At 35.7% G+C, this 13,423-nt stretch overlaps 1 protein-coding gene across 1 annotated transcript; it reads left to right on the forward strand.

Annotated features, from left to right (window-relative positions):
- The first annotated feature begins 10,682 nt into the window (after positions 1–10,682).
- Positions 10,683–12,955, forward strand: rgs16 (regulator of G protein signaling 16). Its single transcript, XM_051706139.1, has 5 exons — positions 10,683–11,027; positions 11,250–11,339; positions 11,443–11,504; positions 11,885–12,051; positions 12,133–12,955. The coding sequence occupies exons 1-5, from the start codon at positions 10,954–10,956 to the stop codon at positions 12,373–12,375; spliced, it is 636 nt and encodes a 211-aa protein (XP_051562099.1). The 5' UTR covers positions 10,683–10,953; the 3' UTR covers positions 12,376–12,955.
- Positions 12,956–13,423: the final 468 nt, after the last annotated feature.

Here is a 13,423-nt window from a genome sequence, read left to right on the forward strand (position 1 = left end):
TGCTGTGTTGGTTTGTTTGGTTCTTGTTTACAGAATTTACAATAGGTACATGTTGTAGATTCTGCTTGTTTGAATGTTGGCTGAGCTTCATACAGTAAGTAGGCTGGGAATTAAGTAATTCCAGCTCAATTTTGGTCACTAATCTTTCTAGCAGACACAGCGATTTTTTAACATCTCCAGTACTGTAATACACAATATTTTTTCTCCTGTTTTGCCATAACAAGAGATATTTAAGCAATATCTCATTCGCAGTCATGCTGTTGTGTATATGATTGGGAGTGTGTATACGATTGGTAGTGTAACATTGCTTTCATAAAATAGTTCTATATACAAGTTAATATTGAGTAACCATATAATCCAACCAAACCAGTATAATCAATTTATTTAATGTTTATATTTTAGCAACTAAAGGAACATTTGTTTATACTATTAAAAGCTCATATAAGAGAAATATAAGAGGTGTATTTATTAATCTGTTAAAAAAAGTGCAATGTTTACAAAATGAGTATTTAAGAGTTTTGAGGTATACTGTAATATTTGTACTCAAAAGTTCAATTAAGATGGTTCCATTCACAATCTCCTACCATTAGATATCATTATGATTAAGAGAAGCAGCAGTAGGAACTGAAGAAATAAAACATCCTTGGCAAAAATGAACCAAATATTAAATTCAGTTTAATTTATTTGTACGTACGGTGCTTTTCCGAATGCTGTATGCTGTAATATTGTTACAAAGCAGCTTTCTAGAAAGAATAGTGCCTTATATAACAAGTGACCTAGATAGCAAGCCAAATGCAACAACGGCCTATATGTTTAAATAGATGAGGAAGAAACCTTGGCTGTAACCAGAATCAGTTGACAAAGCCTCCTCTACAGGCTGGCATATGTTTAAAGGAGTTTAAACAAAGCATAAATGTTCATTTGAACATATGTAATTCAGCTACATAGTAGTTCAAATAATATTGCCTATTTTGTTGTTTGATAACATGTGATTATAATGACTTCTGATTATAGTGAATAGAAATGTAAAGTGGCATAATAGAATAAACAAGGATAAAAAGGTAAACACATGACCCAAGACAGATTGCAAATATTGCAAAATCTCTTCAATACACAGATGTGAATCCCTTGGTTCATTCTGTTTCTTCCAGGGACCATAGCCCAGATGGAATAATTCGATCTTCCACCCCTTCAGATCAGTGATCCCTGAGCACTGTGTAAGATAGAGAGCACATCTGCTGGCCTGGGGCAAAATCCTCCCTGGAGGCATCACAAGCACGAGACACAGGCACATGCCTCCCTATGTGGAGACACTGTTACCAAGAGAATATGAGGAGTTTGACTGGAAGTTCAAGTTAATTACAGCCCCTTCCCTAAGAACTTAATTGTTCACATAGCTAAAAATGATCTTGCCGCAAGAGGGAATTATCATACTGTTTAAATATAACTTTTTGATTAAGACTTTAAAGGATAATTCTGTCATCATTTATTCACCCTAACCTGAATTTTCTCTCTTCTGTGGAACACAAAAGGAGATGTTTGGCAGAATGTTATCCTAAGTCACCATTTACTTTCATTGTATCTTTTTTTCCATACAATGAAAGTGAATGCACACTTTTGTATTCCACAGAAGAAAGGCAGTAATACTGGTTTGGAACAACATGAGGGTATGTAAATGATGATGGAATTTAAATATTTGGGTGAACTATCCCTTTAATCTCTAATTTTGTATTGAACAAATTATTAACCTTAAAGGAAATAGTTCATCCAAAAATTAAAACTCGCTCAAGTCATTTTTATTTGTATAGCGCTTTTCACAACACACATCGCTTCAAAGCAGCTTTACAGAAAATCATGCATTAACAAAAACAAAAAATGAAACTGTAATATCTATAATGTCTTACAGTGATCATTGTGTAGTTTGATAAAATATGATTGTAAAATGTGTATAGAAATTAAGTAATTAAATAATAATTGTATTTAGAACCCCTGTGAGCAAGCTGAAGGCGACTGTGGCAAGGAACACAAAACTCCATAAGATGTTGGTTAATGGAGAAAAATAACCTCGGGAGAAACCAGGCTCACTGTGGGGGCCAGTTCCCCTCTGGCTAAACAACATGAATGTAATGCCAATATTAGTTATTTGTGTGCAGTGCAGGTCATGGTTTAAGATTAGTAAAGTGAGTGTTATGGGCCAGTGTTTATACAAAGATTTTGTATGAACTGTAAGATTAATGACTAATGTCCTTGAAGTTCATCCTGGATTAACTGCAGAAGTTCATATAGATGCATTGTCCTTTGTTAGTTTGCTGATGAAGGCTTTTGTTGGCAATTAAATGATAGTCTGTGTATTCCATTTCAAGCAGTTAGTCCATCAATAGACAAAGATGATGCACGCAGAGATTAATGAGGTGCTCCTTAATCTCATCATTTACTCACCCTTATGCCATCCCAGATGTATATGACTTTCTTTCTTCTGCAGAATACAAATGCAGATTTATAAAATAATATCTCAGCTCTGTAGGTACATACTGTAACGTCTGAACAGGTTCCCGTCCACCAGAGGGAGCCCTAACCTGAATATTGAACTCTGTCACTTCCTGTTCCTGCCACATCAGTTCCTGTTTGGTCATTCACCATGTACATAAGCCATGTACTCACAGTATCACTTTGCGAAGTATTGCCAGTTATCTGCCTTACCAAGCATGTATTTTATGCCATTGTTTTTGACTACTGTTATGACCATTGCTTACATTTGCTGGATTTACATCTCTGGATTACTGTTTTGGATTTGTTTGCCTGTGGACCAATTTATCTGTGTTCTGACCCAAGCCTGTGACCTGACTATATTTAAGAAATACTGTTGGAATTGTTTATTCAATCCCTCTAATAAATATACTCAAATAGCCTACCTCATCCTTACACATACAATGCAAGTGAATGGTAACCAAAGCTTTAAAGCTCCAAAAAAGTAATCCATAAAACTCCAGTGATTTAATCCATGTCTTCTGATGAGATTTTAATCAGTTTTGGGTTTTAACAGACCAAAATGTAACTCCTTTTTCACTGTACATATTGTCATTGCAGTCTCTAGGCATGATCATGATTTCTCGATTACACATCCTAGTGCTTGACGCATGCACAGAGCACTAGAAAGCGCTAGGAAACGAAAATCATGATCGCCAAGGAGCATGTCAAGATTTATAGTGAAAGATTAGTTAAATTTTGGTCTGTTCTTATCCAAAATCAATTGGATAGCTTCAGAAGAAATGGATTAAAACACTGGAGTCATTTGGATTACTTTTATAATGACTTTATGTGCTTTTTGGAGCTTCAAAATTTCACTTGCATTGTGTGGACCTACAGAGCAGAGATATTCTTCTAAAAATCTTAATTTGTGTTCTGCATGAAGAAAGAAAGTCATACACATCTGGGATGGCATGAGGGTGATTAAATGATAAGCAAATTTTCATTTTTGGGTATACTATTCCTTTAAAATTGAAGTTTTGCTTTTTAGTCCTGTCTATTAGCTTTGTGGTCATCTATATGCTAGTATAGTCCTAAATGGTGACAACATTTATGCTAAGCAGATCTAAAACGCATGTAAAATTTGTAGACTTTCTCTTCTGAGAAAAAAGACCAAAAATATTGATGACTCACTCTGCACTCACTCATTTTGTCCAATCAAATGCTCTCTAGCAAGAGAATGTCCCTCCCCCTAAATCCACCTACTTCTGCATTAGCAAATGGCAAATCATGTTTATGACTGTGACATAAACTAAATGCTTGCTATTTTAAAAAAAGGTGTACAAGCTCTTCAATAAGTGTTGAAGCAGTTCCCTGATTCATTTTATGGGGTCTTTAAATTAGGTGTAAAATCTGAAATCTGAGTTTTTCTCTCAACCTCATTATAAATGCTGTGGCAGATTTGACCAGAAACTGTTACTTCTTATTTGATGCATGTAACTAGTAAAGGTGTGGGTTACCAACAGTTGACATTTTCTGGTAATAACATGAATCTTTCTTATGTACATTCCATGAAATGACCAAATATAACCTTTATAACCTTTAGATTCAGTATTACAATGTACTAATAGGTGTACTAAGTATTTCCTAAATGGTAGGGTTTTCACAACACTATAGTGCCAGTAATCATCACAGAGCTGGCCTTTACCAATAATAAGCTGATATAGGTGTATTCCCGGACATGTCCACACTCACTCAGTCTCAGGGTTAATTCATAGCGCTTCATGAGCATTAGAGCTGACAGCAACCTCGAGCAGGAGATTTGCACTCTGCTGTGAGTGTGTGCGTTGTCTTTTATGTTTTTTCCCTCTGTATTGCCAGGAAACTAGGCAAATTGTACAACATGCTAAAAATGAGTCATCTTCTATTCAAGGTTCTGGGTGATCATTTTATATAGTAATGGGTGCACACTTTTCTGAATATGTACCTATAGTGTAACAAATAATATTTGTTTAAATTGTAATATTTTAATTTATCAGTTATTTTATAATTGTATATGAAGAAAGTATAAAAATTAAAATATACTGTAAAATGTATGCTTATCTTGTCATCTCAAGTAATATAATAATTAAACAGAAGGTTGGACATATTGTTTTTATTTTGCCTCAAACTGACATCTAAAACACTCTCTCACCTGTCATTTTATTTATGTATTTATTTATTTAAGCCCCATTATGAATTAGCATACACAGTCACTTTTTTCTGATTATTTTTTATTATAAATATAAATTATAAAGATGTTGGTCAGCTCCCCAAAACATTTTAATCATCACTTAAGACACATATTATAGTCATAAGTAATGGAAAAATACAAACTAGAACCAAACAAGTGCAACAATGCAGAAAACAAGTATCCTTAGTTCAAGGGGATTGTTAGAGAATTTATAGTTCTTATCAGTATAATTCTGTCATTTGGAGGAGACAGAAGTCACGGCATGAAAAAGAATGGTTGGAAAAGAAAAAAAATCAGTTACAGCTATCAGTTACAACTATCATTAGGACACAGTTCTCTACATGTTCCTGTTTTCTCTTATTGTGTTAAAAAAAAAAAAAAAAAAAAGCCACGTGAGGCCATGCTTTGCAGTGATTTTACCTTTTTAACCTTACCTGTGGTAAAATCACTTAAACTCACAGACTCAAGTAGCTTATTGCTTTATTTAAAACACCATCAATAGCACTATGATAAAAGATCATTATTGCAATTTGCTGCATTAATACTGTATAAAGCATGTGCGGTCACATGTGTGTGTTTATAGTTATTTTACAATGGCTTCGAACACAGCACATCCAATCATGACTTAGGGCGTTTTCACACCTGGCTCCTTTGGAGCGTTTGTTTCGGAACCTGGCGCGTTTTCTCCCTTGGTTCGGTTTGTTTAGGCATGTATGAACATGGCGAGAATGCAAACCGACCCAACGGACCAACGAACCAAACAATATCCCTATAAAAACCATGAATATTACTGAGGGATCTTTGGAGAAGACATCTGTAGATGAGCACTTCTCTGTAATTCAATGTAAATTGTATAGCCTTTTGGCAGCTATATTAGATATAATTGCATGTTTAAAATAGGAGCTGTTTTATAATTCCTGAGGTCATTTTAGTATGATTGTTTCTCTCTTTTGGATAGCAGCAGAACACGGGTAGGATGGCGTTAGCAACTTTTTGACAAATAATTTTTTATTTTTTTTACGTGGCTTTACTCTGCTGTTTGTGTGTGTGTGTGTGTGTGTGTGTGTGTGTGAGCGCGCGTGTGTGTAAGTGCGAGAAAGGGAGAGAGAGAGATAATGCAAAAGCAACTAATGACGGATAAAAATATCCATGACGGAAACTCATATCCATCCGAGTGACGGATAATTTGTATATGGAGCACAACCTCTAACTGGCGACGCTCGAAAATTCTCTAAAATTTGTATTGGTTGAAAAAATTTTTTTACAGGAATCTAATTTTAACTAATTTTTTTAATTTTAATTTTAACTTATCTAATGGATGAGCTTAATCCTGGTACAGCGAGCAAACATAGTGACCAGTAATGGGACAGCTTGCTCACATGTGACTTTTGTTGACATAGTTTTGGTCCATTTTGAAATGTTGCCTTGTGAAAGCGAACCGAACCAAGAAGAAAATGCAACATTTTAACAATTTAGTCCCCGTTTTGGAACAAAGCAAACAGTCTACAGGTCTGAAAATGCCCTTAGAAAGCCTGATCTCATGAAAATAGCGTGACTGTGGCAACATTTTTGCAAAATGACGTTCCAAGGTAAAATGTCCAATGTGGCGCTTAGAGATACATTTTCTCCCAAACAGATGAGGTTTTTAAGTTTAATGGTCTAGCGAGTTTTAAATCAACAAAACCTACCTCCCTACCCTAAACCTTATATATGCAGTGGTAGCTCAGCAGTTAAGGCTCTGGGTTACTGATCAGAAGGTCAGGGGTTCAAGCCCCAGCACCGCCAAGATGCCACTGTTGGGCCCTTGAGCAAGGCCCTTGACCCTATCTGCTCCAGGGGCGCTGTATCATGGCTGACCCTGCACTCTGACCCCAGCCTAGCTGGGATATGTGAAAAGAAGAATTTCAATGTATATGTGCAAATGTATAATGTGTGATAAATAAAGAAGATTATTAATGATTATTAGTGGTGTACAGCGAAGCCATTATCTGTATTTGTTCACATGACAATATGATCTGTATCTATGTGTTCAGATAGAACTGGGTGTGGGCAGGGCTGAAAACAGGAGTGCGTCAAAGCTATTTTTTAGTGTTACTCTTAATACAATATGCCTTTTATATACCTTTTCATAATAATAGCCTAATAATAATAATTATGAAGCTGAATTTGTTTGCCACATTAACTGTGGAATATGTTGTTAACTGTGGTTTCTCCTGGTATTTCTGATTTTAATATCTGCTGAAACTGAATTTTCATTTGTCTATGAAACAACATTATTCTGGAGGAAGGAGAAGTCCCGTAAATCTATCAGGAATTTTTCCAATAGGACACCATTATTTAGTTAAATAATAATAATAATAATAATAATAATAATAATAATGTTACATTTATATAGTGCCTTTCCAGAGCTCAAGAACACTTAACGTTCTCAAATTTAGCAACATTTTTAGAAGAAGAAGAAGAAGAAGAAGAAGAAATGGAGCGTGTTTCAGTTTCTTCACTTTACATAGACATTTCATGAAGTGAAAAGTGTATATGATGTCGTATCTTAGTTAAGGAGTCGAGAACGCGCCCATCTGATTTGAAATCACAATGTGCGCATTTTCATTCATAAGGTTTACACTTCAGAAATATTGGCTGTACAGATTCATAAATCAGTTGTAATTCTGGATATGTTCGTTTAAAATGTCGCTTTATCCTTGTGCTTCTTGGATAATCAGTCAAACAAATATAATTTTTATTATTTGGATGAATCCATTATTTGTTTTGAAGTCATTATTCTACCTTTCCGAATACAGTATTTGGCTTTGGGCACATCCCTACTGTATATATATTACAGTAGTTTACAATATAGTTAAGGGGGTCATATAATGATGATATAATATATCATACAACAGTGTCAGTCTGGCGAAGTTAAATGGCTCGCTGCATTGAAAAGCAAAATAGGGTCAGTTGTTCACACAATGAGGAACATTTGATAAGGTTTAATGCACTAGAATGACATAGTCCATGAGGGAATCCCACCTTGGACCCCAAACTAATAATATCAGCAGACACAAAGGCCATTCTCATCCACCATGGCAGTATATTGACTCATGATATAAAACCTGAAAAATCTAGTTGTATAAGGACAAGGGAACTTCCGCAGCAGTTGGCCTTGAGATCTGTGTGTCTGTGCGCCGATGTAAGGCATTCACTGTCACCCTGCTGCCTGAAAGCCTTTATTGAGAGATGAGGAAGACTTGTGGATGGGAAAATAACCTTGTTGTTGTCTTCATCTACATCTTCTTTTTCCTTTTTACAGATAATATGGCTCACATAAGGGCAATTACACTGCCACAGAGAAGTCACTATGGGTGCCACAGGCTGAAATCCTTTTGCTAGGTCTCTTCATAGAGATGGTAGTGGGTGCCCCACTGCTGCCTCCAGAGAGCAGGAAATGAAGACGGTGCAATTGAAAGGATCAGTGGTTTGTTGGAAGCACCTTATATGACACTGGTGCTCAATCTCACCTTAGGGCACCACCGCTATCCTTAACAACCTTGTCTTCAACAATTACTTTTATTCACCTTCAAACAAATCATGAGTAAAATGGCAGATTATCAGTTCAAAACATGTACATTTCAACCTGTTCCTCACACAATGCAATCTTATGACATCAAAATACTTTTACTTTAGTGCAAGACTTGTAAGATGATATAGTACATTTGACATTTTTGCATTACATAACTAACTACATTTAAAAGCTTATTCAAGTGCAATAAAGTTGTGTGGTAGCTCAAATGATTGAGTGTTGCACCTGCAATGCAAAGTCCTGGGGTACAAGTGCAGAAGAGCATGCAATTCAACATGTACAGTAAGCCAAAAGTTTCACAGAAGCACACCTAAATGATTTGGTTGCTTCAGCAATTGCATTTTCTCATCTCAGATTAGCTTTTTTGGTTTGGTTTTGTTGATGCTTTATCGGGTTTTAAATCAACAAAATCTACCTCACTACCCTAAACCATAAACCTAAACCTACACTATCAGTTAGGTTACCTGTCAAATTTTGACAACTATTTGACCTCTTTTGTGATCATTCCAATTACATTTATGATTGTAGGAGCCATTTACATTATTATTATTTGACAATTGCTTTATTTATTAAAATTATTTAATTTATTAATTTTTTTTCATCAAACAAATGCATTTCCAGTGTATTGCGTTTGTTATGCATAAGTGTCAGTGTGTTCTAGCAAGGTCTTGTCAAGGAAATTGAGTTTTAACATTATCTGGTTTATCCTTGTGCAACCCAGCGTTCAAATGTGTGAATGTTGTATTTTGGCGTCGCTATACGCAACGCATGATTTAAATGAATTTAAACCTACTGAATACTTTTCACAACACTTTAGACTGTAATTTAATGGTTAAACTTTTGACGCACCGAGTCACGTGACACAACAGCATGGCGTCGATTTCCATGAAGTGCTTCTATAGACACAGAGCCAACAAACATGACTCTGGTAAGAAACCTCTTTAGGTTTTTTCATTGAAACCTGTTTGGAGTAGTGTCTCTAATTTCATTTGATATGCCACTTTAAAAAAATTTATTTATTTTCTGCGCATCAGCGTAATAATAAACATGATGTACACATATGTGTATTGTGGGAAAGTATTCCCACCAAAGTTGAAACACATGTTAGTTATTTTGAATAACTTTCCAATGTAACAAATCTGTGGGTTATTTCGTTTAATTTTAATATAAATTTTGTTACATTTTATTTTATTATCACTGTACAATACGGTTCTATTCATTAACATTAGTAAATGCATTCCTATATTCACTGTGGATTTTCACATTGAGGATAAATGGGTTCATCCAAAAGTTGAAAATGTTTGCTTTCAGAGACTTTATATGGAGTTAGGATGAAAATAAGGTGGGTTTAGATCTGTTCTGAGAACAGAACAGACAGACAGCACAATGGAGGTTAAGTCATTCACTAAAAGGGAGCAAGGGGACATCCTATAGCTCTCTATGCAGCTAAGTGCATTCACTCCTAAAATCCGACCAAAAGTTCAGTTTCAGGCTGCAGATGATGTTTGGACCACTTAAAATTTCTGGCAGACATGGGACAATGATAATCAGTAAATAGATTAAGAATTTATAATGCTTTATTTTATTTTGAAATGGTTGCCAGTGAATGGATGATACTGGCCATTGCTTTATAGAAAATCAGCTCTAATGTCTGTAACGTCTCAAAAACATGAATAACCAACACCCCTGGAAACATAATAAAAAAAATTATGAAAATAATCTGACTTTCTTTAGCTTGGTATTATTTAAAATTTCACAACTTAGTCCCGCTGTCCACATATGTGGACATCAATGATTAGGAAAACTATTTGCTCTAGTTTTTCTTTTTTTTTTTTTTTTTGCTTGTTTATTAGGTGCTACTGGTTACAAATCAAAAGGGAAATGTAAAATGCACACAGCAGTCACGCTCGGTACTCAGAAGGTTATGCACACTTCAGGACAGTTGCTCCAATCTCTAGTTGTGTTCTTAAATCAAGGGACAAATATCCTGAACTACACACACTAAAAGATACTATAATTTACCAACCACTTTCTAACTAATGCTAACTATCATTGCAGTGTCTCTTCTTGTTTTATCTATTTAAGAAACATGATCATAGACCACCAAAATCATGCACAGAAAAATACATTTCTGCACTGAAAGTAAAAAAAGAAAAAAAAAAGAAATGTTAACCTAAAAATGTACTTCATGTGGTCTAAAAATATAATTTAACATCACTAAATCAACCTCAATACATTAGGTTACATCAACAAAACTCATTTTAATAGGTAAGATCAGGTAGAAATAGCTCCTTGTTGTAACAATTGTAGGTTACCACTTTTTACAGTGTTGTAAAAGGCATGTACTGTGCATCCTAAAAACATCCTTTGATTTATGTTTTTCATTTTAGAAATAATAATCTTTCTAGAACAGAGTGTGAGCAATGGAAAAAGAACACTGAAATGGCTTTGAATTGGGGCACCTAAATAACAATGCTTAATAATTTTGTTTCAGCAACAAACTCTCCTGCCTTTTCACGTACACATAAACGCACATCACAGTTCACAGTGGTGGAGGGAGAACTGGATGATGATTGGCCAAGAGGAGAGATGATGCTCTTCTTCCTGCTCTATATAAACTCCCTGTTCCCTTTCTTCAGACAGACTGCTGATACATTTTTCCTAGAGACCACACTGCGTAATGGATATTTATCTTCCTGCTGGCTTTTCAATGTGCAAAGGAATATCAGGGCTGCCAAACACTTGCCTGGAAAGGTATGTTGCTCATATTCCCATTTGTCAGGGTTTTATGGGCTTTTTGTCATGAATTTTGTTATTTTTAATGGATGCATCTCAAATTATTTGAATGCTTGAACATTTACCAATACAGTTGTATATCATAAAGTGGGTGGGATTTTAAATCCTTTTGTTGCCATTTCAAACAATAAGCAGAATAAAAGGGTATTGTGTATTAACTATATGTTTTCCTACCATCAGGGCCAAAAGATTAAAGGCATGCGTTGGTGGATTTATGCAGAGGCAAGACTGGAGCATCCTATGCTATTCCTACAAATACAGAAAACCAAGGTACATCCACAGCTATTGCTGAATGTTTGATAACATAATGTTTCTCTTAGTATGATAAAGACCATGCGTGCTTTACTGCACTAATTGGCTGACATCTTTTCAGGCTGACCTTGGAGGAATGTCTGATGTGGAAACAATCGCTTGAGAAGCTCTTGTCAAACAAACGTAAGTATAATGTTCACAGTAGTCCCAATGTTTCACATTGTCTGTAGTTAAAGATGACACAGTAGTAAGATTAGAATGCTATGGGGTAAAGCAAATGGTGTGCAGATTAAATGACTGGAATGCTGAAGAGCATTAATGTGGTAGATTGATGTAATCAAGTAAAAAGCAGTCTCACTAATGATCTGTGAGCAAAAGGAGCCAATAACAGAAAAAATTAGGGCATCCATGAGACAATGGTTTAAATTTAGATGATAGCAAGGTGACTACAGTGCACAGATGTGCCTACCCTGCTGTCTGATCTGTGTAGGGTGCTCTAATCTGATTGGACACATTACACAACTAATCCTTTCTTTCTAAACCCATTTTTCTCCCTCTTTCAGATGGACTATACGCCTTCAGAGCTTTTCTGGTATCTGAGTTTAGTGAAGAAAACATTGCTTTCTATCTGGCCTGTGAGGACTACAAAAGCACAAAGTCTGCAGCCAAGCTGCCATCCAAAGCGAGGAGGATATACGATGAGTTTATCGGAAGTGAAGCTTCCAGAGAGGTAAAAATTAGAAATAGTTCACTGCATCCTGCATATTTCACATATTCTTAATGTTTTAATTTACATCCTGTTCACTTTCAGGTCAACATCGACTATGAGACTCGAGATATCACTCAAGCCAACTTGACAAGCCCCACAGCAGCCTGCTTTGATATGGCACAACACCGCATCTACATTCTAATGGAAAAAGACTGTTACCCACGATTCCTCCGATCGGCCGCCTACCGAAACCTTGTTAACCAGCTCACGGCGAAAAGCACCAAGGCGAAAACCAAAAAGGCCTTAGCAAATAGACCACCACATGAAAAGGAAGAACCAAAATGAAAAATGCAGATCCACATAAAGAAGTTTTACAAAAGATGGAAATCAAGCTAGAAGTGTAAGGGGCCAGTCTGGATCCTAAAAGTCGCTGCTTGAGGCAGTCCGAATGCCATGAGATAAAGAGGGATGGATGTCATTAATGAAGTTCATAATGGAATCAGTTTATCACTGCATCCCCAGACCCCCTTAAAATAGTCAAATAGGAAACAGAAGAGCTGCTTATGGAGAAAATTGCATCTATACATGCATTTACACACACATGAGATGCAGATGGGACTCTACTGAAGAATGCATTGGGCCAAATGTACATAGCACACTTTCAGACAACAATAAATTTATGTTGTATTCAAATATCAGTTTTTTTTTACTTAGTACTCCAGAGTACTTAAAATAATACCATCATGAAAAAAACATGGTATTAAAATCGTAACATGGGACTTTTATTTTGTAAGTGACAATCTGCCTATAATGCTATGAGCCACACTTTTTTAAATGTTAAAAGTTGGTGTGCAACTATTTCTTTTAAGTTATTGTTAAATGAATGTTAAATGAAAGTGAATAAAACCTTGACATTAAAGTTGTACAGGAATGTGCTTTTGAAATCTGTTTTTTTCTTTTTTAGACTTGCACCAGGTCAAGCGAGAAACCAAGCTGAAATAGCTAGAAGTCATATTAGACACAAATTTAAATGGCATACTGTATTTGTTCAAACTAAATGGAGATTTATGAAGAAAGCAGAACCAACATGTATGGCATTGATCCCAGAATCACAGACAACTTGGGTTGGTAAACAGGGTTGTTATGCACATGACTGACCAGACTTTACTGAGCTTGTGTTTTTCATATTTAACCATCAATGCCCACAAGCAAAGAACAGCCTGAAGTGTAGGTTTACACAGTCGCTAAGGCAACAGTTTGGGCCCGGTTGCCAAAACTGTCCACATGATTTTCTCAGCTCAAGCTTAAAGGAATATTCCAGGTTTAATACAAGTTAAGCTCAATCGACAGTATTTGTGGCATAACGTTGATTACCACAAAAATATATTTCGAC

The sequence above is a fragment of the Myxocyprinus asiaticus genome, chromosome 9 (genome assembly GCF_019703515.2).
Source record: "Myxocyprinus asiaticus isolate MX2 ecotype Aquarium Trade chromosome 9, UBuf_Myxa_2, whole genome shotgun sequence".
Taxonomy (NCBI): domain Eukaryota; kingdom Metazoa; phylum Chordata; class Actinopteri; order Cypriniformes; family Catostomidae; genus Myxocyprinus; species Myxocyprinus asiaticus.

What these genes read in the sequence shown, in the direction of transcription:
- rgs16 (XM_051706139.1), top strand. Translation starts at nt 10,954, where the DNA reads ATGGATATTTATCTTCCTGCTGGCTTTTCAATGTGCAAAGGAATATCA. An exon ending in GAAGCTCTTGTCAAACAAAC is followed by an intron (nt 11,505 to 11,884) that starts GTAAGTATAATG and finishes TCCCTCTTTCAG; the next exon opens with ATGGACTATACGCCTTCAGA. An exon ending in GAAGTGAAGCTTCCAGAGAG is followed by an intron (nt 12,052 to 12,132) that starts GTAAAAATTAGA and finishes GTTCACTTTCAG; the next exon opens with GTCAACATCGACTATGAGAC.